Source organism: Fragaria vesca, linkage group LG6, assembly GCF_000184155.1.
Source record: "Fragaria vesca subsp. vesca linkage group LG6, FraVesHawaii_1.0, whole genome shotgun sequence".
Taxonomy (NCBI): Eukaryota; Viridiplantae; Streptophyta; class Magnoliopsida; order Rosales; family Rosaceae; genus Fragaria; species Fragaria vesca.
Genome location: NC_020496.1, coordinates 18,452,522 through 18,479,790, shown reverse-complemented (window position 1 = coordinate 18,479,790; position 27,269 = coordinate 18,452,522). Strand labels below are relative to the sequence as shown.

Here is a 27,269-nt window from a genome sequence, read left to right as displayed (position 1 = left end):
CCTCCCTTCCCTACTTCCCGTACGTCTACTCCCCTACCCTAAGGTACGTCTCTCTCTCTCTCTCTCTCGCCCAATTTCTACACTGTACATTGATTGTATGGAGTTCATGACGATTTAAGAGATTGATATCTGTCTGGATTGGAGCATTCTAGGCAAAACAATCAAATTTCAGGAACCTAGTTGAATGACATACCTGTTCACATGGGATAGAACTTATAAAACACTATCCCATTATTTCTACACTGTTCTAACAGCATTCATCATTTATTTAGAGTTTAAGTTTCCCAACCAGAGCTGAAACCTACTTGGTCGATTTCCTAGTCCAACAAGACAACTTTTAGTCAATCTGGTGTATAATTTGTCCATGATACTGTTTGTTTTTATTTTTCTTTCTTTTACTAGATATCTTTTTGATTATTAGTTACTCTATCCTAAAACTAAAATTGGGATATGTCGGATTTCCGTGATGCAACCCACCCATAAATGTAGCTGTACAACTGATCCTAGTTCAGTATATACTCAATCAAAATCAAGACCTTGAAATGCTACTTGAACCAGGCACATGTCATCCTCTGATCTTAATTGTCTTGACTTGGTCTCTACTGTATCTACATCTTCTGCCCTTTAACTACTGAGCCTTTTCTTAAATACTGAGTCTCATTCACTCATGTCATATTTTAGGAAAAGCATTTCCAGGAGATGTGGTCCTAGACACAAAAGATTCCTCCCTCGTGGTTTGTTTCGGAGAGATGCTAATTGATTTTGTCCCAACCACGAATGGACTTTCACTGGCTGATGCACCTGCATTTAAAAAAGCTGCTGGAGGAGCCCCTGCAAATGTTGCAGTTGGCATAGCTCGTCTAGGTGGCTCATCAGCCTTTATTGGGAAGGTATGTTATACAAAAGTTTAGATACTGCCTTTCTTGGTTATTTAGATGCAGAAATATGTTTATGTATACTCAATATTTGATGGATTGAAGCATTAGCTTCTAAGCTGACCACTTAATCTATTAGACTTCAGGCATGTCTTCTCCCCACCTCTCACATCTCATTTTTCTGTTCACGCTAGAACAAAGTTCCTCATACTTTCCTGGATCCTTTTTTTTTGTCACCTTATATATGCTTATCAGTATAATCAATAATAAGTTCATATATCATATTTGTGTTTGCTACGACACTTTGAACGTAATTTTGGTACTGTGTCTATTTATATTAATATTGCATGACATGATTGATGTCCCAACATTGTATACAGAATTATAAAATGTAACATTCATTGGTTTTGTAATTTTATAATTTAAGTTTAAATAATACTAATGTCTCTTGTTATATGATTCCTGTCCATTCTTCACAGATTTATAAAATGTCAAAATGCATGAGTTTTGAAAGAAGAAAAAATGGCGTCTAATCATATTCTTTCAGATTTTTTATTTGTTCGCAATGGTCACAGGTGGGGGAAGATGAATTTGGGTACATGCTTGCTGATATATTAAAGAAGAATAATGTCAACAATGAAGGGATGCGTTTTGATCCTGGTGCACGAACTGCTTTAGCATTTGTTACGTTGAGGAGTGATGGGGAACGTGAGTTCATGTTTTATCGTAATCCTAGTGCTGATATGTTGCTTCAAGAAGCTGAACTTGATTTAGATTTAATAAGGAAGGTATGAAAGAACTTCTGTTACTGGTAATTAAATGACAATGAAGACTAATAGTAAAAGACTCAAAAGAAAGCAATATTACATTCTTCTTATAAATGTAATGTCTAGAGAGATAACTTTTGTCCAGGGCGTATTATCTGATTAAAGCATCCTGCTTACCTAAACGATTTTCTGGTAATGTATACTCAAATTTTGGAGTCTTTATGTTTCAGAATCACTGAAATACATCATGATGGCTGACAACACCTGCATTACTGATTGTTTATATCTGTAGTCACCCTTTTGGACTCTTATAATGTTTGGTCACTGAACTACAAGTGTAGGAGATAGGAGGGCTCTAATTGCACCAATTTTATTGACTTACATGGTCTTCCCAAATTTCATTTGATGAATTTACTTTTTATCTTACTTATTTTGATACGAATTACCTAGGTGATACTACTACTAGTGGAATTATTGATAGCACTAAACACACAGGTAATGTAGTTCGAAGAAAATGTATTCCTCTTTTATTATTGTGCAAAAGGGTACAATGTTTATTGTGCCGTATCTCACAATAACACTCTAGCTCTCTCTCTGGTCTAAACAGATGTTGTTTCTGTTTCACTCTGGTGTCTAGAACTAAGCTAGGCACCTCTATTTATAGAGTCTAACTCTATAAATCCTTATCTAACTTGGAAACTACTCATTAACTAAGTTAGACAACTATTCCTTTTCAAGCTAGAAAACTATGTACTTAACTAACTTGGAGAAGGAATCACTAATTCCTAAAAGCTAAAGGATACACCTGTATCATGGCTCCCCTTTTTAGGAACTTAAACTCCAGTTTAAGTTAACACTGGAGATTAGGAAACTCAAGAGTTCCCTTCTCTTTGCTGAACCATTTAGCCTTGCTTGGAACCTGACATGCACGCCCAATGCGAAACACTGCTCGTTCCCCTCGACGTGTCATAGCCACTTGACGCTCCAAAATACAATCTGTCGGCAACGGATCCTCTTTAAGGCGCTCTTTACCCCGCCTTAACCATACTAAGTCGCTAATACCAAAGTTTCAATTTGCTTGTGACTTATTCAATTTTGTCTTCTCAACATCTTGACTTGAGTGCCCTTCATGTGGACATGTCAACAAGACAAATTTCCTGCAAGCATTGACTAATCTTTTAGCCTGAGTCGCTGCTATCAAGCTTGTCTTTGGTGGGAGGGACGCCGCCCAGATAACGAATCGTTGTCCGTCTTTCGTAAATGTGTACTTCTGAGCCTTCCTTTCGTAGATAGCATCTCTATCCCATAAGTAAGGATTTCCCAGAATCACCTGACAAACATCCAATGGCACCACATCGCATGTCACTTCCTTGATGTAAGATTCATAAAGAGCAAACTTGAATCTGCATTGACTGGTAATACTTAGTCCTGTGTCCTTCTGAATCCATCCTAATGGATATGGCTTCGGATGTTTGACCGTTTGAAGACCTAACTTGTGAACCAAAGCTTCCGAGATAAGGTTCTTTTGACTTCCCGGATCTATGATGGCATCAACTAAACTAGTCTTCACCTGCAGCTTTACAACAAAAAGCTGCTCCCTGCGGTTCTCGTCGTCGTTCCCTAACTGTGTTCCCGCCATAAGATTGAGCTTCGCATTTGGTTCTGTCATTCCTGGAACTTCCTTTACCTCGTTAGTGATTAATGTTGTCTTCTTCCTCTCCTCCTTGTGCCGTAATACTCTTGGCTTAAGGTGAGGAACTTTACCCAACACTTATCTGCCACGTGGCCTGTTCCTTTGCAGTGACTGCAAGATTTACCATCTGACTCGCCTTTCTTCTGGTCCTCCTTTTTGGCATAGAAAACATTCGACTTACCCCCAGTCTGTTTCCATCTCCCTTGGTTTCGTTCTTCCTGAACTTCTTCTCAATGGCGATGGCTTTCACGCTAGCTTCTTCAACAGATTGTACCGTGAACAAACTCAACTCCCTTTGGAGGTACTCATGCAGTCCTGCTTCGTACTTCATAAATACCGAATACTCCTTCAGGGATATATCTAGAACCATAGCTTGATTCTGGAATTCGGTAGTGTAATCCTGCACGGACTGATTGGTTTTCTGACGCAAGTTATGCCACTTGTGCCAACGTTCCTCCAAACTGGATAGAACTTCTTTCTAAGCAATTCTTTGAACTGCTTCCACGACACTACCTCCTCATCACTATTCCTCCGGTAGGACTTCCACCAAGTTAAAGCATGAGATGATAGTTTCAGAGTCGCACAGGTGATCTTCTCTTGCGATGTAAAACGATGGAACATAAAATATGTGTCAAGCCGCTCAATCCAGTCGTCCAACTTGTCAACATTGACGCTGCCATCGTACATCGGAACTTCAATCTTGAAATCAATCTTTAAGTTTCGAAAAGAACTCCTTCCTTCTTGTTGCGAGGTTTTGCTGGCAGTGTCAAACTCGTCATCTGATCCCGTCTTTGCTTGTTCTTCTTCCGACTCCGAATTCGTTTCCTTCGGCTTCTCCGGTGATTCCTTCAATAGCAACTGTTTGACGAGACCGGTCAATTCTGCAATTGCAGTGTTTGACGCAGCCATCTGCTTCTCCAACGCAGCAAGTCTTTCTTTCTCTGGTGTTTCATCACCCATCTTCTTTCCTTTTGATCTTGTGGTATTTTCCAAAGACACAAGAGATTTTCCTAGCTTTCTGTAAAGTGAACGAGTCAGGACCATACACCACAAGACTCCCCACGGATACGGTTAGCTCTGATTACCAACTTGATACGAATTACGTAGGTGATACTACTACTAGCGGAATCATTAATAGTACTAAACACACGGGTAATGTAGTTCGAAGAAAATGTATTCCTCTTTTATTATTGTGCAAAAGGGTACAATGTTTATTGTCTAATACCTTATCTCACAATAACACTCTAGCTCTCTCTCTGATTCGCTCTGGTCTAAACAGATGTTGTTTCTGTTTCACTCTGGTCTAAACTGATGTTGTTTCTGTTTCACTCTGGTGTCTAGAACTAAGCTAGGCACCTCTATTTATAGAGTCTAACTCTATAAATCCTTATCTAACTTGGAAACTACTCATTAACTAAGTTAGACAACTATTCCTTTTCAAGCTAGAAAACTATGTACTTAACTAACTTGGAGAAGGAATCACTAATTCCTAAAAGCTAAAGGATACACCTGTATCATATTTGATCTCTTCTTTTGCAACAGTAACATTAAATGTATGTCTTAACCGTCCTGTGACAGGCAAAAATCTTGCACTATGGATCTATAAGTCTTATTACAGAACCATGCAAGTCCGCCCATATTGCAGCAGCAAAAGCTGCAAAGGAAGCTGATGTTGTTTTATCATATGATCCCAACCTCAGGCTTCCATTGTGGCCTTCTGCAAAGAGTGCCAGAGAAGGAATTTTGAGTATATGGGAGACTGCTGATATTATCAAGGTACTGAACCTTTACATTTGGATAGTATGCACCTGGAAGCTTAAGTTTGATATTTTGTGACAATTTTCTGAAAGACGGTATCAGGAAAGTGCTAACAGTATTATATTTTTTTATTGTTTTCAGATAAGTGAAGAAGAGATTTCTTTTCTTACAGAAGGAGAAGATCCTTTTGATGAAACTGTCGTTCGCAAATTGTACCATCCAAATCTTAATTTACTACTTGTCACTGAAGGGCCCGATGGTTGCAGATACTACACCAAGGTAATTTCTCTTATATGCTTCTTTAATGTAATATATTCTCTGCAAATATTTCTCTCTTTCTCTCTCTATATTTATGTGTATATATCTGTGTGTGTGTGTTATTTATGACGACATTTAGTACCATAAGTTGCACACATAACATACTACTGTATATAAGCAAATCATAAGGATAAAGGAATTTAAAATTGAGATACTTCATACTTGAGGTGAGCTTCGTCTATCCTGGTGAGGTTTAGATTTTATTAGCCATATCATCAAAATGTTTTGTGTGTATTTCTGGTATAAATTATTGATTGAGGTAACTGATAGTTTTTTCATTTTTTGATGAGATGGCTTTGTTAATGAAACCTTTTAAGAATTATAACTGTTGAATTTCTAACAAAGATTAGTTACGGAAGTAGATTAAGACCACAAGTCAAAATACAACTGAGTTGGCTCGGAGTCATAACATGAATTTGTGTAATGCAGGAGTTCAGTGGAAGAGTTAAGGGTATGAAGGTAGACGCCGTGGACACAACAGGTGCGGGGGATGCATTTGTAGCTGGAATACTGTCCCAACTAGCAGTTGATCTCTCTTTGATTCAGGTACTACATCTCGGATATACAGATACTGTAAAAACTTCTTAATATATCATTGTATACTTGCATAGAGTACAACCCTGTGATGAGGAATAGTAAACCAAGGTAGGTAGTATGACTAGAACTTGTGAAAAATGGAGTACTGTAAAGCGTAACCAAGATACGATAAAAATTGCAAATCTAGATTATAAGGTCTTGAAGCCTTATTCAAAGTCAATTCTGGTGCTCACAGCCATACTGACTTAGTCAATGCTATACCATGTGCTTGCTTGTTGGCAACAGCAAAAAGTATGTACAGAGCTCCCAAACGATGCAATAAGACTCGAAACCAAATGCCTAAGATATTCTTCTTCAACTTGCTTCTACTACATTTGACACACAGGACTAGCCTCTTTATATAGTTTCAGACATTTAGACTTCTTAACCTTCATCTGAAACTAAATCTGAGAAGCCAAATGTCTTACTTGATCCTAATTCACAGAACTCTAAAATTGCATTAATTGTAATATTAGTGGAGAACATGATTGGGCCAATGGCTTTGCACAAATCGTGTGCCGTGGTATCCTCAGTAATTGCCGACCTACCACAAGTCGTGATAATTGGCGACATATGCTAAAGACATTGAATTATGTCCCGCTGCTCACCACTGAGACTACACAGCTGTCTACCTAAAAATCCTTGATTGTTTAGAACAGCTCTGTTACCTGTTCTACAGGCTTGGTGATGCAAACCAGTTTACTACACATTATCTGAGTCAAAGTGTTCCCTCAATTACTTCCTCTGATCTATAGAAATGCAACCCCTGGGCACGCAATCAGTCCAAGTGATTATATAGAAGAACAGACAGGCTGCTGCAAAAGTCTTTGGCTTATCATCCGCTCTGTGTCATTCTCATTGGCAACAGACTAACTTAAATCGTTAGACAGATTGGTAACAAACTAACCTTAATTGTTAGACAGATTTGATGAACAGATGGGCTTGGCCACAAATGGATAATTCATTGTTAGGACACTGTAGATGATAAATTTTTGAGATCTAGTAGAATTGTGTAGATAACCTAGTTTCAGCACTTTCTGTTCCTTGGTTCTTTTCCTGTTTTTGCTTGTTGGGTATTGTCGCAAGGTTATTTGTTAGTCATTGTAACGCTGATGAGACATGTCTTCCTTTTTTATTAATGAGTTGACAGATTTTAAAACAATGCAAGATATATGCAGTGTTGCCTTCCTTACTGAAGAATAGTTTTTAAATCGTGTTGCCTTCTTACCGTAGAATTCATTTAATAGTTTTCTTGATATGTGTCTGGTATATATCCGTGTAATTTTGAGCTTACCCTTTTGTTAACAGCACCAGTATAATTGATGATTGTGGCTAAAAATCATAACCTTGAGTTCCAGATTTGTCTTGTTCAAAATTTACATTTTAATTAAATAACATCTTGAAAATGACCATGTGTCTGGATTTGACTTGTAGAACGAGGACAAACTGAGAGATGCACTTCTGTTTGCTAATGCTTGTGGTGCTTCGACTGTGACTGGGAGAGGAGCTATTCCAGCTTTACCAACTAGAGAAGCTGTGCTGGATGTCATGCTCAAGTCTGTAGCCTAGGTATATAAATTAGATGTGCAAACTCCTTTGTTAGCACGGTGACAAAACCACAACCTGATTTAAATTCAAACCAGAGTTACCTCTGGTAGAGAAAATAAACTTCAACTATAGCATCATAGTGAGTTCTTGTTGTTGTAAAATAAACTTCAACTCGTCTACCAAATTTTAATTTGTCAACAGATATATCATTGATTGTATAAGAATAAGACCATGTAAATTATTTTTCAATAAAAGTTCATGCTGAGAGCCTGAGACTAACATGAACATCGTGTCCTGTATATAACTTTCCTTCTCCTGATATTTGTTCTTTCGTTTTGGCTCCTTTTTGTTGACCTACTACTTACCGTAGGGTGCTTAACCGGAGAAATGCTCAGTTCTCATCATCCATGACATTCTTTTGATCCGGGTAGAACAATCATTGCGTAACTCCTAATATATGTTGTTTACAGGTTAGTTTCCTACAAGTTACTCACTTTTGGTATAGTAATTTTCAGTCTTCAATAGCTTTTATATTGTTTTCGTTTTGGAATGCGGCAATGGTTGGACATGATATGGATCATCAATCTTACATCTTCATATCCGAAAAAATTCTTCATCTGTCATTTCCCCCAACCACTAGTGACCAAAGGAAAATCTCAAACTATAACCATGTGTTAGAAAATTTCTTCAACTTAAATTAGTAAACTGATTAGTCCGAGACAAATGCAGAAACCCTTGCTCCTACTTTGAAGCACCACCTTACTCTTTCAAAACCATATCTTTAAGAGGAACTAAGTTCTCTTCTTGGTCTCACCCTCATTCCTAATCGCAGACTGAAAACCACCGTCTCCGAATCTCACATTCTTGGATCACAAGCCAAAATCACTCTGATAAAAAGGAGAGAGTATTTGGTATTACTAAAGCAATAGTGAATAATGGCTGAAGAGGATCCCAAAGAAAAGGCCGACCGTGAGCGCATTTTCAAGCACTTCGACACCAATGGCGACGGCAAAATCTCGGCAGATGAGCTAGGGGATGCATTGAAAGCTCTCGGATGCGTTTCAACGGAAGAAGTGAAATTCATGATGGAAGAGATTGACACCGACCGTGACGGCTTCATTTCTTATGAGGAGTATTTATCTTTTGCTCTTGCCAACCGTGGTCTAATGAAGGACATTGCCAAGGTATTTTAACAACTATAAGTGCATTCCTCTTCCAATGTATTTGTTCCTGGCATGTATCCTTTTCATTGGGTTTTTGTAAGTGATTTACCTACCAGATGTTCACTAATTGATTGTTTGGGTTAATTTGTAACTTCTCCAGAATAGAAATGATTGCTTTTTGTAGTTGTTAAACTGTAAAATGTATGTTTCTAGTATCATATCAGCCAAATGCGACTTCACATTTACGTGCTCTTTTATCTTAGATATACAAACATGATCGGTGACCTATATCATACCACCTAAAGTTTATGTTTCTAGCACATTTTACGTGCCCTTTCATCTTTTCTTTCATTTTCTTAAGACTCATATAGTACAAGTCAACCACTACATGTTGGAGTAGTAGGTGTCTTACCCCAACGCAATTGTTCGAGATTTGCAGATGACTGTACATTATTCGTCGTGCAACTATTTATAGTAGTTTTACATATGCCTGTCCATTTAAAATGGGTGTTTTATGTTTAGTAGAGAAAAAAAAAAAAGATTCCTGAAAATTTTAATTGGTTTTGGTAGAACAAATTTGACAACAATACCAGTAATCCAACTGTGTCACTAATGTCCCATCATTGAACCACTGAATAGAGAAAAGGAAATGAAAAGGCAAAAACAACAAAGGTTGTAGATCTTAAAGAGAAGAATATTTACGACATTCCAACATAATCATTCTCAAAGTCATTAATTCAATCAAGGGCTTCATTTAGACTCCTTGGCGCAAAAGTTCTTGAAATTTCTAAAGCATCAATCAATTCCCCTTCCCTGTTAGAACAGCTGAATTAAGAAGATATGTACACACACACACACACAAACAGTCAAACACACTCGTACTGCTATTTCTATCTACATTTTCCAACGCTCCTTCCAGTTATCAGTTTCTAGCACAGTTCAAATTTCAAACCAGCAACAATACATCTAATGTTGGGAGCACAAAATGATCTACAACAGTGGACATTAAATGCCATCTAGTTCTTGTGTCTTGTCTCAACGCCCGTAAAGGTGATCATCATCCTCCAGCTCAGAAACTCCAAGCATAGCCAAAGCTAAGTGACTCCTCATCTCACTATTTGTTTGCTGTAATTGGGAATAACAATCAATGACCAACCCATTTCCCAGAAAACCAGACTTCTTTCTCTTGGAGTAAATAGGCTCTTCTTCCCCTTTAAGTATTGCAACTACCTCACCAATGTTTGGCCTCCTAGATTCTTCACTAGTTATGCAAGCGGCTGCAGCTTCAATCATCCGTCCTATTTGATTTGGATTCGTCGAACTGCATTTTAGCCGAGGATCAAGCAATTCTTCAATAGCTCCTTTACCTTTATGCAAGAGGGGTTTTGCCTGATGAAAGTTAGAAGCAATAAATTTGTAAATGAGTGGTTTTGTATGTGTTTATACACTAAATTAAGATCAACAAACCTGATCATAGAAAATCGACTAATGGACAAAGTACGTGTCCACACCATAACACACTTTATCTATTTACAATTCTTCCAGACAGAAAAGAAGTTTGGTAACTTCCATAAGTAACTGGCCTCAAAAAGTCTCACTTTTATATTGTGATTTGGTGTTAACAAGCTTGGTAAGAAAAGTGTGCACCAATTGAGTTAACTAGCCTGATTAAAAGAAAGTAGGTGTTGAAGTATGTTGGCTCTAATTATGACTAAACTATTTCTAGTGTAACAAGCAATCAGGGGCCCATTAACTCAACATCACAGTCAAAAAGTGGTTAAAACCATTCAAAAAACTAAATAAAAAGAGTAAAAGAGGGTAGTAAGATGCACCTACCCACAGGACCAAGTTTTCTTCTCCTTGAGGCCTTCTGGCTTCGATTGGCTTCCTTCCAGTTATCAACTCCAGCAAGACGACACCAAAAGCATAAACATCAGTTTTATCCGATATCTTTCCATGCTGGAAATACTCAGGAGCTAAGTAACTGCACATGTAAATGCAATTTATAAGGTTTTGGAAAAAAGCAAAGGAAGAGTTTTCCTTTCTAGTTCTATTGGTCTATCACAAGTTTCCTTGAAATCATACCCAAATGTTCCTTTGACCGTTTTGCAAAGGAAAGGGACCGAAGGTGCTGAAGTCCATGTGGCTAATCCAAAATCACATAACTGCAGTGTCAATATCAAAAACCAATGTCAGACAAACCACATTTGATTCAAAACCAGAATGAAATCAATAAGAGAAATCCGCCATCAACCTTGGGTGTTTTCTTTGAAGAAAGGAGAATGTTTGAGGGTTTGATGTCTCTGTGCACAATGCACTTTTCGGTTCCATTATGTAGGTATGCAATGGCCTCTGCTATACCTATTGCAACCTTGTGCCTTACAGACCAAGAAAGTGTTGAAGTACCCTGCACTCCCCTCTTTTTCTCTGCAAATGGAGTATGTTATAAATTACTCGAATTCAAATTCCTTCCGAAATAGCAATTGAGGGGACTTACCATGCAAGTGACGCTCTAGGCTTCCCCCAGAGACATACTTGTAAACCAAAAACAAGCCCTCCTCTGGATCTATGCAGAACCCCAGAAGAGGCGTTACATTTGGGTTGTGAAGAGAGCTAGAAATCATCAACTCTCTACAAAACGCCTTAGAAGACTCCTTATCTTCCTTGTCCAGTCGCTTAACTGCCACAACTGTCCTCAAAATCCCAACTCTACCCCTAAACACACAGCTCAAAGCTCCTCTCCCCAAAACTCTGCCTACCCAAAATAACAAAATGCATTACAATTGTGTACAAAAGATGAAAACTTTACGCAAGGAGAACAAACCCATTAGATTACCTTGTGAGAAATTGCGAGTAGCTGCACGAATTTCGGCATAGCTGAATCTAACCAAAGTGTTGGCCATTGGGGATATGCTTCTCTCTAACGACTCGAATCTCCTCCATTTCAATTCTTTAGCTTTGGACTCGCACAAACCATTGTCCAAATTGACCATGAGAACAGTGGCAGCAGAAGAAGAGGTCATGTTCAAGGAGTCGAGCTCAACTTGAGAGCAGAAGCTGAACCTGAAAGAGGAGTGAACCGAGTGTGGATCAGCACCAGTCAGGTCTGCTCCACACCCACCTGACTCTGCAAGCAGCCATGCCTTGTTGTGCTCCAAATTCATCTTCTTTTGATCTTCATTTTGGGTTGTTCTTGTTTGTGGAGGTGGAGGAAGAAAGCAGGACAGGCCAAGCTCCCTAAGCATCTTGTTCAGAATGGTTTTAAGTGTGAACTCATTACGGTGACAGTAGTGATCTGGGACTAGAGAGGAGCAAGTGTGTGATACATTAACATTGGGTGGCTCTTTCAAAGTGTCTTGGGAAAAACCCATTTTGAAGCAGATCTCAATGAGAAGAAAGCACAGAAACCCAGAAACCAGAGAGAGAGACGGAGAAAACGTGAAAGGAAGGAGAACAAACTAAAGTGAAAGCTGCCTTGCTTGCAGGGTGGGAGAGCATTTCACCTAGAGTTAATGATGGGCTCTGATGAAGTGATGAATGTAGCAAATGGGATTTGGATTAAATAAAGGTAGGATAGAGAGCGAATGAAAGAGAGACATGGAAGTGTTGCGAGTTGTGTCAACAAATATACATGACAGTAAAATTCAGCAAGGTTCCCTAAATTATGTTGTAAGGCCAAGTTGGTACCCAAATTTTAAAACGTATCAATTTGATACATGAAGTCTTAATATCAACAAGCAGTCCCGTTTACCGGGTCAGTTACTGACCAGGGAACATTTGGTCAGTTACCCATTGGATCAAGTTAATTTAGATCTAATGGTTGAGAATTAAACACTTATCTGAATATCTTTTCATGTATTAATTATTTATTGATTAACCACCAAACAGCTTTTTCTTCTTTTTCTGATTACCCAGACGCTGTTGCCTTCATCGTCTTCTCCTCTTTTCTTCTCTTCTCCCTTTTCAATTCTTAGATGCCCAGATCTCAGTGCGGAGACGCCCGTGAATTATCGTAGCCGATGTGAAGAAAACCCTTTTGCTAAAGCTTGAGTTTATGTGTTCCATTGGAATCTCAAGGGTCGACCATGCGAGAACACTGAGCGACAACCAATGGCTATTGAGTGCAAGCTTCAAAAACCATATTGTCAAGAGCGTGGTGCTCTCTGATGTCAAACTCATGTATTTTTTGAAGCCCAATTTCTTTATTTTCACTGGAAATCAATCAAAGAATGTGATACCCAATGTTGAACTTGTGAGGGAATTTTTTTTCTTTTTATGGCAGTGCATCTCCGCACAACCTCTGAGATCTGGGCATTTCCAATTCTTATTCATAAATTAGTTAAAAGAGAAGAGGGAAACCTTGTACCTATCGATTTCCACAGAGGATTTTGTTCTGAAGGAGGAACAAATTTTTATGATGAATTTGTGAGAAAAGGAGAAGAGGAAAAGAAGATGAGATCGATTGAGAGAAGGCAGTGTCTGGGTATTGGTAGAGTGTAAAGAGGAGATTTAGGCAACGACATCCTTCGGTCTCCGGCGAAAACGACTATGGATCTTCAGCAGTTTTATCTGAGTTTTTGAGAAGAGGAGAAGACGATGAGATCGATTATAAGAAGGCAACGTCTGGTAATCGAAAAAAGAAGAAGCAGTCTGGTGTTATTAATCAATAAATAATTAATACATGAAAATATATTCAGATAAGTGTTTAATTCTCAACCATTAGATCTAAATTAACTTGATCCAACGGGTGACTGACCAAATGTTCCCTGGTCAGCTACTGACCAGGTGAACGGGACTGTAGATAACAAGAGGTTTCCGTCTAATTTCAGAGAACATTCCGTTAGACGTAGAGAATATCTTGTTAGTGGCAGTCATAAAAGTCCAAAATAACCTTTTATTTTATTTTATCCTTTTGTGTTGTTTATTAGTTTGTCTTTAGTAAATAAAAAATTGACGGAGCATGATGGTCTAAAACATTCAATTTGTTTATTTAACATACTGTAAATATATAAATTTATCTTCTTTACTCAAAAGTAAACAGTTAATTTTTACTATCAATTATCAATTAGAGAATTCATCTATACCAGATTATATGCAGACAAACTTACAATGAATTATAAGCAGAAAGAAAAAAGTTAAAAAAACTAAAAGAATTCTGATCTAAGCTTCGTAGAAGTATTGATTATTATTGAGATATTATATTCCGGATCTAGAAACGGATCTATCAAGTTGAAAAAGATATCAAAATTCTCACAGAGACACTTGAGGAAGAACAAAAACCTCTTAATTTTCTAAGCATCGGTTAGATCCGCCCTAGGTGATATCTGAGCCTGTTTTGCTCAAAACAGATAAGATAAAAGGTTTATGCCACAGAGTTGGCTTCTCTTGACAAATAAAAGAGAATCCAAATTTAAAAATTATCAGTCATATTATACTACAAAAAGAACTGATAAGTGGCAAGTGTACTTTCATACAAAACATATTCAAGAAAATCAATACTTTGTTGAATACGTTTGTAGAGTATTAAATACTCTCTATGACGAACATATTCATCTCCAGAGAGAAATCGGAGTAGAAGAGTTTGATCCATCAAGACCAAACTTAATCGAGTTCCTAGATCATTTATATAAGGATAAAACCTCTGAAAATGTTACAGAACAACTCGAGAGATTTAATCTGAAGATTAATCAGCTTGAGGAAATAAATTAAAAAATTGCTAGGCTTAAATTAAGTTAGATTACCTCAAAGAAAAGCAATATCTTATAGATATTGTAAGGAAGTTAATCCGGACTGAGAATTTTGCTAACAATATTCATCAGCAAGCAGCCGAACTAAGAGATACACAAGAAAATTTGAAAAAGCTTTTAGAAACTCTTCTTTCTAAGATATGATGAATCAAAGAGTAGATCTAAAAGTAAAGCAGGAAGATGATAAAGTTGTAAGCTTCTATCTTCCTATAGAAAAACTTTTTGAAATGTAGAAGCAGCAATACATCAGTAGAATTATAAGATAGTTTATCTCCAGGAGATCGGTACAGACCTCGAAATTCAATTTCGAGAGTTAAATAACAAAATCTCAAATCTACAAAAGATTATAGAAAAGATAAAAGAAGGAAAAAGTTATGAGAAGATCAATGAAGAAACACTAGCTCAACATGTAGCTAGTAAAATCATCATACTTTCTCTACCCTCACCAAAGGGAGAAAGTGGGCTAAAGTTTAGTGAACCAAAGCTACTTACATGGAAGACATCAAAATCAAAGAGAGATGTGAAGATGCTAAGCAGAATCCTCAGCAAGAAAAACTCAGTTCCAATACAACTGATAAATGCTTAAGAATTTGAGTATAATGAAATCGAATCTAGTGGCGAGAAACATCTGCTCTTAGATTTAAATTCAATGAGATCTATAAGAAAAGATCTTTCATTATGGATTCTCATAGATTCAAGATACTAGAATTAACTGTTCCAGACACAGGTGATGAAACATACATCAAATTAATAACTCCAAATGAAGTAAGTGAAACTTTGTAGAAAAAATATTCATATATGCATATTGGAGCAGTCCAAGTAGGAATAAAACTCTTAGCAAGAGATGAAATAGGTTGTTTTGTTCTATGTGTCTTACAAGACGACAGAATAACTGACAGGACCCACCCCGAATTTTACCCTAAAACCCGAAGTAAATCCTACGGGGTTCACCTCCAAGGAAAATTTACCGAAAATTCATCATAATCTACCTTGAAAATAGACAACCCTTACTTGAAAAATTCCATATAGACACTTCTATTATAAATCATCCAACCTCAACTCCTGGAGCCTTCCTGCTCCCCAAGTTCAGAACATCTCCCAAAATACTTCCAACCATACTCAACTAATAACAATCTCTAATGGTCATCAGAGCATCTATAATGAAAGAAAAACAATGAATAAAGAGTAAGCGGAAGCAGCCTCTGACTATGTCTCGACTCCATGTACGCTCGACCTCACTTAGACTTAGCTTGCAAACTGGGCATTTAAAACCAAATGGCCCAGGGGAAAGTAATTTAAAAACGTTAGAGTGAGCGGACGAAAAATAATCAAAATAATCAAGTAACTGATCGCAACATAACTAACCAAATTTAATTACTTTCCCATTTTCTAATAATCAAGAAATCTGTTGCATGCAAGTGTTGATAAAACTTTCATAAAGAAGATCCCAAAAGAAAATGGACTAGCCTTGCTAGTCAAATTAACGACAAAGATAAATAATAACCTTCGTAAAAGAAAGTACCAAAATAACGGACTAGCCTTGCTAGTCAAAAACAACATTAAGGGTACATAAAGAGCTTTGTAAAATGAAATATCGAAAAGATGGACTAGCCCCACTAGTCAAGATAATAAATATTAAATAAGAAGTAGCTGTAGCCATACAAGTGAGCCTCCTAGGCAAAAGTACTCTCATACTCCCTACACCTTCACGTTATGATAACAGAAAGGGTGCAGGGCTTGCGTGATGTCGTCGACTACATCATATCACCCGAAGGCGGAAAGGACTTGAGTTACCCTACTTAAAACGTGGAAGTCACATCGCCTCGAAAGGCGGAACAACATGCTACCATTAGTAATATATTATCCGACAAGTATGGCATAAATAAAGAAACATAAATCCATGTGAGTTTCCCTGAAACTCATAACTAAAGCATAAGTACGATTCCCAACCGTACTCAAAGAATTCAAAGAGCAAAGAAAATAATTAAATTCGATGACGTGTTCCACACGTTAAAATGCTCAATGAAATAATTAACTTAAATAATTTTCATCTTTCAAAAACCAGGCAATATGTAAATCTGGATATAATCTCAAATCCGGAAATCATAAAAAATATCAAAACTCTAACCCAAACTCAAATCCATAAGTTCATTATTGAAACCATAATCAATATGTCAATCTCAAATAAATTCCATAACCAATTTGTCAAACTCAAATAAACTCCATAACCAATATGCCAATCTCAAATAAATTCCATAAATCATGGCAAACATTAATCAATGCATCAAAATCAAATAAATTCAAAGACGATTTCATTAGCCGAAATTACAATTTAAGCTTGGAAAATATAATAGGCAACTTATAAAATCATGCATGCATATTAATTAAAAACTAAAATCCACTCACAAATTTAGGCATAAACCCGACGATATCCGCAACGCCATACGTGTGAGGTCTCCATGAATCCTAACACCATAAGCATAATTAAAACCACATTCCGATTTTTGAAAAAAATAAATGCTTTAATAAAACACCCTAAAAATCTTCCGCCTAACCCACTACCGTAGCTTGGGTTAAGCTTATCGGATTCATACAAACTCCACCACAACCTTAATTCATCAATTCTAACATTCTAGAATAAATACCAAGGAAATCCAACGGCCAGATTTTCATTCTAACAACCGCACAAAACTCTCAATCTTTGAAAAATCTCAAACCTAACCAAAACTCCTCTAAAAATTCTAAACTTCACATCATTAAACTCCTCTCATTAAAGCAAACTCCAAAACATGAAAAACTACCCCTAAGCGGCAGCCGGCAGCCGGCAGCCGTACTCCGGCAACGTCCAATGCTTCTCAAATTTTAACACAACAATCTTCTCATTACGCACAACAATTTCCATAACTGGCACTTAGTCCAATTTTAAGTCTAACTAGGGTAATCGAATCAAAACATCCAAAAACCCCCAATTCAAACCCTAGACCGAAAATCCTCCTACACACTTCGAATTTGTTAATTACCTTCTAGGGATTGTTACACAAGACGAGCTCTTCCTAATGGGACCCGAATCACCGGCGATGGCGCCCTGAGAAGTGAATTCAGGCGAAAACTCAGTCATGACCAGTCACATCTTCCCAGCATCGTATCTCCTTCATGGCGGCGCGACGAGGCTAGCCACCAACCCAGATCGGTTGGGGAGGAGGAGAGCTTCCTGTCAACACCAAGTTTGCAGCCGGAGTCCGCCGGCGACAGTCAGACGTGAAGAAGGTGTCGGGGTCGGGCAGCGCGCGGAGGAGAAGGGAGGGGTGGAAGTGAAATTTATGATTTTCCACCCTTGACCCCTTTTTAATACCCACATTCCTGAAATAGTAACTTTGGTTTTTATACCATAACTTCTTCATACGAACTCCGTTTTCGACGTGCCGCCTGTCCACGAACTTGGTTTAACGTCCTCTACAACTTCCATAAAGAAGTTTTCCCAAAATAATTTTCCTACAAAAAGTCAACTCTAGGGTCCTTAATGGTAAACGGTTACTTAACACTGTAAAAGACCAAAGTAATACCAAAAGTAAATAACCATAAAATAACTTAAGAACCGAGGTGTGACAATAACAGATTTTAAGAAAAGTCTGTTGAGAACAGTAGAAGCTTCCTTGTGCAACCAAGTTGCATATTTCAATGTGTTTTCAAACTTCACAATGCATCTCAAAGATGCAGCTTAATGTCTAAGATTAAGAATTAAGACGGATGGAATTTCCATGAAGAAAAGAATGATGGAACTTGCGATACATTTTTCGAACCTATTATAAATTGATGAGTTCGAATGTAACTCCTAATACCAAGGTTCTAAATGTTGATACGGTGGATTATTGGGCTAGTAATCTTCAATGTATGTAAACTGTGAATAATGACTAGCGGTGCAAATACTCTTGATTCCCTGCAAGCCTATCAATACAAATACAAAGTGACGTCTGGAGGAGAGACCGCAGCTAGGCAGTCTTCTATGCTCCAATGCCTAAGTCAGTCAATGTATTTATGTTGACAGAATAACGGTAGGTAAGTAGTAAATGCGTAGTAAATGTTGGAGCTATAGCTACTGTCTTGCTGGTGAGGGTCTTACTTTAGGTTAATCTGGTGGTTATACCCAGTGTACTTATCGCCGCAGTAGACCGATTAGGCATATGTGTCTACAAGTCCCCCAAGTTCCCAGTCTAAGGAGTACTTCTTGGCTAGGGAGTTAATTATTGAAGTGTTGGGCATAAGCGTCAGAGCCCTTGGTGGTGAGGTTTTGAGCAGTTGAACTCTATGTGGGCCATACCTGGAGTCCCCCACTCCCCTGCTAAGGAGTATTCCACTTTTTGTTGATCTTTGCTGAGTCATTATAATCTTTGGTGGTTCAACTGCGCTGAAGTCTCACGTAGGGAGATGAATCATCAGCGGTCAATCTCGGCCGGCTTTTCACGTAGGGAGGCATCTCGCGTAGGGAGGAATCTTCGGTGGTTCAACTGCACTGAAGTCTCACGAAGGGAGATGAATCATCAGCGGTCAAACTCTGCCGACTTCTCACGTAAGAGCATCTCCAACAGCTTCCCCATATTCTTGATTTTATCAATTTTGGGTAATATTGGGTTGTTTTGTGGTCCAACAACTTCCCCATCTCATTCCCTAAAATGGGGATAGAGAAGAAAGAGAAGCACTCCTTCCCCAAATTTGCAGCAAAGTCTTCATTCCTTAAATATTAATTATTCACGTACTCCAACAATATGAACAAAAATCTAGAATATTTTATTGGGTAATTTATGTTACAATTAAATATATGGTTTTTTTGTTTGTTATTATTAATAATCATGTAGCATATTTTATTGTTGTAATAAATGCTGAAATCTCCAAAATGGAGAAGCTGTTGGAGTTAGAGCATAAATTTTTTGGAGATTTTGGTTTTTGCTTCCCCATTTTAGAGAAATTTTGGGGAAGTTGTTGGAGATGCTCTAAAGAGGCATCTCGCGTAGGGAGGAATCTTCGGCGGTTCAACTGTACTGAAGTCTCACATAGGGAGATGAATCATCAGCGGTCAAACTCGGCCGGCTTCTCATGTAGTGAGGAATCTTCAGCGTTTCAACTGCATTGAAGTCTCATGTAGGGAGATGAATCATCAACGGTCAAACTCGGACGGCTTCTCATGTAGGGAGGCATCTTGCGTAGGGAGGAATCTTCGGCGGTTCAACTGAACTGATGTCTCACGTAGGGAGATGAATCATCAACTGTCAAACTCGGTCGCTTGGTGAAGCGTTGTCGTTTCGTCTGTCTCTTCTCCTGATGTCTAGTTGTCCACGTGTCTATAATCGAGATCTTCCTTCATATGACAAATTGTGCTAGAAATGGTTTTTGCAGGTCGTCCCATGTGAGTATTGAACCGGGTTGCAACTGAGTGTTCCAGGTAAAGCTGCACCTTTGAGAGATTGAACAAATTGCCTTACTAATCATGCATCGATCTGTGACGCTTCCCCACAAGCTGAGTAGAAATGGGCCAAATGTTCGTGAGGAGGACTATTTACTCCATCGAACTTGTCAAAAGTTGGCTTCAGGTATCCTTTAGGAAATGGTAATGCATCATAGTGGGAAGGATAGGGCTTGAGGTACCCGAAAACTGGGGGATTTAAAGACAGTTGGAACTCTTTGATTCCGTCAGCTATCATAGTCTTGATGTTTTGTAGCGAGACTGAATTTGAATCAGAATGGTTGAAATCAATCTTTTTGGCTTTCTTGTCCCCTCTTTCTCATTTTCCTTTATAAGAAGGGTAAACTTTGCCGCCAGTTCAGCAATTTCAATATCTTTCTCAGCTAGTTGTTTAGCTACTTTGGCCTCGGCATCAGCACGCTTCTTGGCTTGTACTTCTTTTTCAGCTTGTAATAAAAGAGCTCCTCAGTTTCAGCTAGTCTTCTGCAACTGCCTCATTTGTTCTTCTAATGTTGATGTGTTAGTCATCATAACTGACATGGTTCTAGACTTTATGTCTATATTTTGCTTGAACCATTTCGAGGTTTCCATCGGCCTAGTATAAGGTCTTAACTTGACTTGATACTCAAGAGATGCTCCCTGTGGTGTCTTAGCTTGAAATGCCCCCACCATTTTTTGGGTTTGAATTGCCCCCAATCGCATAGCAGCATCTTTCTCTTCCTTTCACGAACTGTCAGAGGTTGAAATGAACTTGACTATTTGAGGCCGGCTGGAAGTCATATTGGTTGTCAATGCTTGTTGTAGGGGTTTTAGGTTATGGGCTTCAGGCCTTATCAGAACCTCATCTTTTTCCTTGGTGAGTGTCGCCATTATATTTTTCGTGGCATTTATCCCGATTTGAGTAACCACGTGTGGTGATGCCGTACTGATCAAGTTGATGGGCATTAAGCCAATCATAATTTGGGTGATGACAACGGCTTGATTAGTCTTGACAGCTGAAGTCTTGATGACTTTTAAAGTTGTTGATGTGTTTTGAGTAGCTACAATGGATTTGACTTTTTGAGTAGCTTCTCCTTATTGAGCCTTGGTGGCGTTTTTCCTTTGAGCTCTTGCCGCTCTCTTTCTTGCATTCTTTGAAGGTGCTCTCTTCAATTGGGTCTTGTCAATCGTCCACGAGGTATTGTTCTGTCACACCCCGGACTAGGTGTCGGTAGTTTTCAAGCACCTAACACCAAATTCGAGACGTAAACGAGAAAATTAAAAAAAATAAAATAATTTCAAATACTTTTCCAGAAATCGTTGAAAAAACAAAACAAGTTGTAATAACAAAAGCAATTACAACAGTAAAACAGATCTTGAGGTCTAGCTCACTTCTAAACTTTCGTACTTCTTTTCTACTCTTGTACACGTCTTTTTTTTGGTTAACTCTTGTACATGTCATCTAGTCTTCTAGAAATATGTGTCCTCATACGAACCTGAACAAAAATCTATAAGGGTGAGCTTACGCTCAGTAGGGCCAAACCTCTTAAGTTATTCTTAACTATGTCACACAAACAAGTTATCAAGCATCAACCAATACTTTATATAAATAATAACAATTATCGATGCAAAAATGCTAATGAATGTCTTTCTCAATTGCTGGCTAAAAAACAGTCCATACATCAAAGACATGTGAGCCTACACGTCTCATACCGTGTATTTTACCAACTAAGGGTGACTTAGATGTCTCGAATATATAATCAAACTTAGTAATATCTCACCACATGTACCTCATTTGTTAGTTATCTTGTTATACTCATGGTCTCCCGATCCTTAACCTGATAAGATCGTTTTATCGATGTCCGCTATCGAAGGGCATACATTCCCCGTATTTGTGCACGTGTGGGCTAATAATAGATCCTAAGGACAACCCCTAAAGAAACTCAACTACACAAAATGTATTTATTCTATCAATCTCATTCTCCTCTCCAGAATCACCATTCTCACTAATTCTCACAATTCCTCACAATGCACTATGTATGTCAATGAGTATCTACTCGCATTAAAATATCGAACACATACTTTTATGGAAAGCGATAACACCAATAACATAAGTCAACGAATACACATCCTTTTAAGAAAAACAATAACAACTAAGAGTTAATCACTCAATGGCATACAATTGAACGATTTCAATTATAACTCTAATTATCGATTTAAACTTTTAAAGAAAAGTTTCCCGAGAGACCATATTTAGAATCCAAAGCATTATTTCCGACGCTAGCTAAAACCAGTAACTCAGCGACATGCTTTCTGAAATCATTATCCTTCTGCTTCTGGAATCTTGCAACGTGACCTCTAATCCTCGTATTAAATCCTCATCCCAAGAATGTTGACAGGTCACTTCAAATTGATACGGCCATGTCCTCAAAACTACTGAGGACACCCGATCTATGCTGCAGGGTTCTCACATTCTTCCATAATTTCCGTCCAATGCCATACGCGTTAAGTGTGACCATATCGTCACTATTTCTCCATTACTCCCCATAAATCATATAAAACAGACCAAGTGATCTCCACCCAATTTCTTGAGCTCTAGAGTGAAGCTTAATCTTTATAGTATAAGCATCTCATCTTCATCTTCGATTCCAACTCCAAACCTCAACATAAAACTAATGTCCATAACTTCGAATTATACTTCTGTCTTATATCATCGAAATGGAACAAACTGCCAAATACTTCATTCTTTGAAATCTCTATTGTCAGCCAATCTTCCCAATAACATTATTCCGTCTTCTAACCTTTCCAGTAACAATTTTATTTCAACTTTTGTTCCTCAATTCGCTAAACAAACCGGCAAACTTCCCTTCCCTGTTCTGATAATACAGTTATACAACTCAACTTTCTATCACCCAATTCTCATCATTTCATCACAACATCACTAACAAGTAACAACCAAAATCATATGCTAAAGCTTCTGTCAAAATCAACATCAAAGATAGCTAATCCAAAACCCAAAACATCATTAACGCTGCCGTGCACAATAGCACACACGGCGGTCCTCCACTGCCAAAACCTAACTTCTCCAACACCCAACCAATCTCAATTCTAATTATATAAACAGGTAGAGATCGACGAGAAGATCAAGTTTCATACCGCACCTTTTTTTTTTAAACTTTTTATTAAATAACTCACACACCCTACATATGTCAATGAGGTTTGAACTCACGACCTCAAAGTTGTTAGCTAACACCTTAACCAACCAGGTCACGGCTCACCGACCGCACTTGCCTTCAATGGTGGCCGGAAAACACAGAAACTCGCCGAAAAAGATAAAACCTTCTTCTGCTTGATTCTCCCTCCTCAATGCTTCTCATCGAGAACTAGGGCCACACAGAAAGGTTTGCCAAGTCAAGGCGAAGCTACCACCCGCCGTGGCCGGAATCGAAAAACCCATTGGAACACTAAAATTCTTCTCATCATCCTCGACGTCCTTGTGGTACTAGTTTAGTGCGTAGAATCTATTTTGTTCATACGGATGGTATATATATAATTATTGGTATATGTATAATTATATATTCATCTCTATATGCAACTATGCATGCGGATCAAAGGCTCTAAATTCGAGTCATTAATCTTTGTCATCCCTCTAGCTGCTAGCTGTAGAATTAACATAGATGATCGATCCCAGACCAGGTCTCTTTGTCCTCTTTGAATCTCTCTCACCGGACCTCGTCTTTGAAAATTAAGGCTATGGAGATGACCAAAACGTTGAGCTGAAGCTATCTCCATGGGTCTGCCATCACGTCGTCGCTGGAGAAGGAAGAACCACCCGGGTCGACCCATCGAGTCTGTTCGAGTCGACAGAGACCCGGTCTGGGTGTGAACTGATCTGATCCCATTTTATCTTCCTATATATATATATACCAATCAACGGTCCAGATCTGGCGGCTTAGTAGATCCAACGGTCCAGATCAAGCCGACCTAAAATTATATTTTTAATTAATTTTTTGGATAAAACAAAATTCCAAAAATCATTAAAAATAGCTCTGATGTCCGAAAACGCTTCTGTAAAATCCTATGAACTCATAACGACGCCTAGGTTAATCCTATGGGCTCGAAAGACAAAATTTAACAAACTAAATTTTTTTAATAATTTTCAAAAGCCACAAAGAATTTGAAGAATAATAGAAATTAAAATAAAATAGCTGGAAATTAATTTTTAGAAAATTTCATATAAGTCCTCTTCTCAACATTTTCTTTCATGCAAGTCTACCTTAATATTTTTACCCATACAAGTCCACTTTCAAACCTAAATCTATCTTTTTGCTTTTATGATGTACCTAAAATACCCTCTTGTCTTTCACCCTCCCTTTCCAAATCAGTTTCTCTCTATTTCAAAAAAAAAAATACTCTCTCCAAACCAGATCTGATTCATTATCGTCCTATAACCTCTCGATGACAACACCTTAACGAAGCCGCCCCTCGCCGATTCAACGTCGTCGGAGCTCTATCGCATCTCTCCCGCCGACTCTCTCACTCGAGACTCACGCGCGTTTTCTGAGGAGATTTCAGAAGAATTGGACCGCGGCGACGCCTCGACTCTGATCCGGCAATCATAGCTCAGCGAGCCGATGCCTCAACTCCGATCCGGCGATCATAGCTCAGCGAGCCGACGCCTCGACTCCAGAAACCGCGCCGACACCTCGACTCCGGTGCAAGGCGACGGACGGTGCTCTCGATTATTGGTGCCGAGAATCTAGTTTTTCTGATCTCAAAGGAGCTCGTGCTTCGGATTCGTCTAGTTTCTCTTAGATTTCCTCTCTTTGTTCTTTCATAACCATCTCAATTCCTCATTGGAGATTTACGTTTTTTCGATCTGCTCTCGATGACCACAGCGAAGCCAACCACTACGTTCTCCGGAAGTCGCAGGAAGTCACCTGAGACTCTTGCCGGAGGTCAACGAAGACGTTGCTAGAGAGGAGGTCGTTGGAGGCGAGAGTAGGTTTCGGTGGAGGTGAGAGTAGTTTTTGCTATGGTTGGTAGTAGGTTTTGAGGGAGGGTGAGAGTAGGTTTTGGCGGAGGTGAGAGTAGTTTTGTTGTGTTGGTAGTGCGTTGGGTGGAGGTGAGAGTAGCTAGGTATCGGCGGAGGTCAGAGTAGTTGTTACTGTGTTTGGTAGTAGGTTTTGGTGGAGGTGAGAGTATGTAGGTTTTGGTGCTTGGTAGAAGGTTTTTTTTTTTGATACCGTGCTTGTTAATAGTTTTAGCTCTGTTTTGTAGTAGGTTTTGTTATGTTCAGCAATAGCTTTTATTCTGTTCAGTATTAGCTTTTGTTTACTGGCTATAGTAGCTGGGTAATAGTTTTTGTTATTGGTAATAACTTTTATAGTTAGGGGTAGTAGCTTTTGTTGTCGATGATAATATCTTTTGTTACTGGTGGTAATAGCTTTAATAGTTGGGGGTAATAGCTTTTGTTGTTGACGGTAGTAGTTTTTGTAGATGGTGGTAGTAGTTTTTTGTAGATGGTGGCAGTAGCTTTTGTGGCCGGTGGTAGTATTTTTTTTGTTCGTCGAAAACCTCACAGTAGTAGCTTTTGTAGACGGTGATTGTAGCTTTTGTAGCTGATGGTAGTAGCTTTTGTGGCCGGTGGTAGTATTTTTTGTGTTCGTCGAAAACCTCACAGTAGTAGCTTTTGTAGACGATGATAGTAGCTTTTGTGGCTGGTGGTAGTAGTTTTATGTTTATTGGAAACCTCACAGTAGTAGTTTTTGTAAGCGGTGGTAGCAGCTTTTGTAGCTGGTGGTAGTAGCTTTTGTGGCTGGTGGTAGTAGTTTTTGTGTTCGTCGAAAACCTCACAGTAGTAGCTTTTGTAGGCGGTGGTAGTAGCTTTTGTGTTCATCAGAAACCTCACAGTAGTAGCTTTTGTAGGCGGTGATAGTAGCTTTTGTAGCTAGTGGTAGTAGCTTTTATAGCTGGTAGTAGTAATTTTTGTCATCGTCGGAGGTCGGTCGGAAATCTCGCCAGAGGTCGGCCGGAAATCTCGCCGGAGGTCCGCCTGAAACCTTGCCGGAGGTCCACTGGAAATCTCACCGGAGGTCCGCCGGAGACTATTCCGAAATGAGAGTGATTGTTGACTTTTTATACTAGTGGCATTCTTGTAAATATAAAGGAGAAAATCTAATTTTTTTTGTTGGATGGCGGTCTGTAATTATGTTGAACTTCAATACTTAATACAAAACCTTATTTAGACTTGGGTGGACTTATGTGGGTAAAAATGTTGTGGTGGATCTATGTGGGAAAAAATATCTCAAAGTGGACTTATATGTAATTGGCCCATTAATTTTTCCCTTTTTTAAAAATAGAAAACCAAAATTCTGAGATGTTACATGTCACTTTCACATCATGGTTGGACTCCGAAATGTTTCTTGAAATGGAAGCTTGATCAAAGACGAATGATACATGACAACCAGCTTGCCTTGCATGTCCACCCTTTGACCGAGTGTTTTCGAGCTCATGGACGTAGATTGTTACTTGTGGTGCCATTCTTTTTCCCTCCTGAGAAAAACAAGTAACAAATTTGATAAGTTTCTTAATAAATTGAGATGAAAAGGAAAATGGGTCCTTAGCAGTGTTGCAAAAAACTATGTTGGATAAACATTGCACTAAGTGTGAAAATGTCACCCGACATAATTTCACTATATCTTATTGACTAAAATAGAGTTTTTGATTATGTCTAGTTTGGCCCATTCAAGACAGAACATGTCTCTTAATTGCAATCCCTTATTACAAAGGAACACCCTTTGATTCCATTCATCACTAAATCATTGTGGGTTTGTTTGTTTTTGTGGCTGCACCCGAATTTTGGAATGGGTTGCCTACATACCCTGGAGGGGATCAAACCACTCGTAGTTTGAGAGTTCCAATGAGTGAATGACTCGTTGGAGGGCTTTGATTTAGGAATAGGAGTAGTGTTTGAGATATGGTTGTATCCAGATTATTTGATTCCAGATTTCCTACATACCCTTGTGGGATCAAACCACATGTAGTTCCAGCATTTGGGATTTAAGTTGGTAGGTGACCCATTTATTTCGAATTTGTGTTTGGGATATTTGTGAGGGTTTAAAAGTTAAAACCCTTGAATTTGGTTTGGGTATTTGATATTTGTAGTGTTTTGGTGACTTTGACTAGTGGAGCCAGAGATTTGGATTTTGTGAATTTGACCGGCGGAGTTGAGAATTTGATTGAGATTTGTGGTTGCATCTAGTGGGTGTCTAGATTGCCTACCCCTTTTGTAGGGATCAAACCATCGTAGTTCAGAAATATGAGTATTCAAGATTTTCTTGGTTTTATACTAAAGTCATTTTTGGGTTTTGAAACATTTTTAATA

General features: G+C 38.5%; 3 protein-coding genes across 3 annotated transcripts in view; 2 read left to right on the top strand and 1 right to left on the bottom strand.

The window, feature by feature from the left end:
* LOC101305498 (probable fructokinase-4-like) overlaps positions 1-7,815 on the top strand; it is an 18,849-nt gene extending 11,034 nt beyond the window's left edge. Inside the window, exons 2-7 of the mRNA XM_004305480.1 lie at positions 656-890; positions 1,451-1,663; positions 4,914-5,111; positions 5,235-5,372; positions 5,841-5,957; positions 7,422-7,815. Coding sequence (XP_004305528.1) covers positions 656-890; positions 1,451-1,663; positions 4,914-5,111; positions 5,235-5,372; positions 5,841-5,957; positions 7,422-7,556 — 1,036 coding nt within the window. The 3' untranslated portion in view covers positions 7,557-7,815. The remainder of the gene's footprint in view (positions 1-655; positions 891-1,450; positions 1,664-4,913; positions 5,112-5,234; positions 5,373-5,840; positions 5,958-7,421) is intronic.
* A 361-nt stretch (positions 7,816-8,176) lies between these two features.
* On the top strand, positions 8,177-8,856 carry LOC101307708 (polcalcin Nic t 2-like). Its single transcript, XM_004303290.1, has one exon. It carries the CDS (start codon positions 8,471-8,473, stop codon positions 8,726-8,728), a length of 258 nt encoding a protein of 85 aa, XP_004303338.1. The 5' UTR covers positions 8,177-8,470; the 3' UTR covers positions 8,729-8,856.
* A 638-nt stretch (positions 8,857-9,494) lies between these two features.
* On the bottom strand, positions 9,495-12,258 carry LOC101307415 (proline-rich receptor-like protein kinase PERK13-like). The gene is made up of 6 exons (XM_004303289.1): positions 11,535-12,258; positions 11,196-11,453; positions 10,953-11,125; positions 10,784-10,863; positions 10,535-10,682; positions 9,495-10,087 (listed from the first exon to the last, which is right to left on the bottom strand). The coding sequence occupies exons 1-6, from the start codon at positions 12,067-12,069 to the stop codon at positions 9,734-9,736; spliced, it is 1,548 nt and encodes a 515-aa protein (XP_004303337.1). The 5' UTR covers positions 12,070-12,258; the 3' UTR covers positions 9,495-9,733.
* Between the last annotated feature and the right edge of the window lie 15,011 nt (positions 12,259-27,269).

Bases quoted from the DNA above. Each gene is read 5' to 3' on its own strand.
- LOC101307708 (XM_004303290.1), top strand. From the start codon at position 8,471: ATGGCTGAAGAGGATCCCAAAGAAAAGGCCGACCGTGAGCGCATTTTC.
- LOC101307415 (XM_004303289.1), bottom strand. From the start codon at position 12,069: ATGGGTTTTTCCCAAGACACTTTGAAAGAGCCACCCAATGTTAATGTA. The intron at 10,683-10,783 runs GTATGATTTCAA...TTACATGTGCAG, and splicing joins ACGGTCAAAGGAACATTTGG to TTACTTAGCTCCTGAGTATT. The intron at 10,088-10,534 runs GTAGGTGCATCT...AACTTTCATCAG, and splicing joins AAGAAAACTTGGTCCTGTGG to GCAAAACCCCTCTTGCATAA.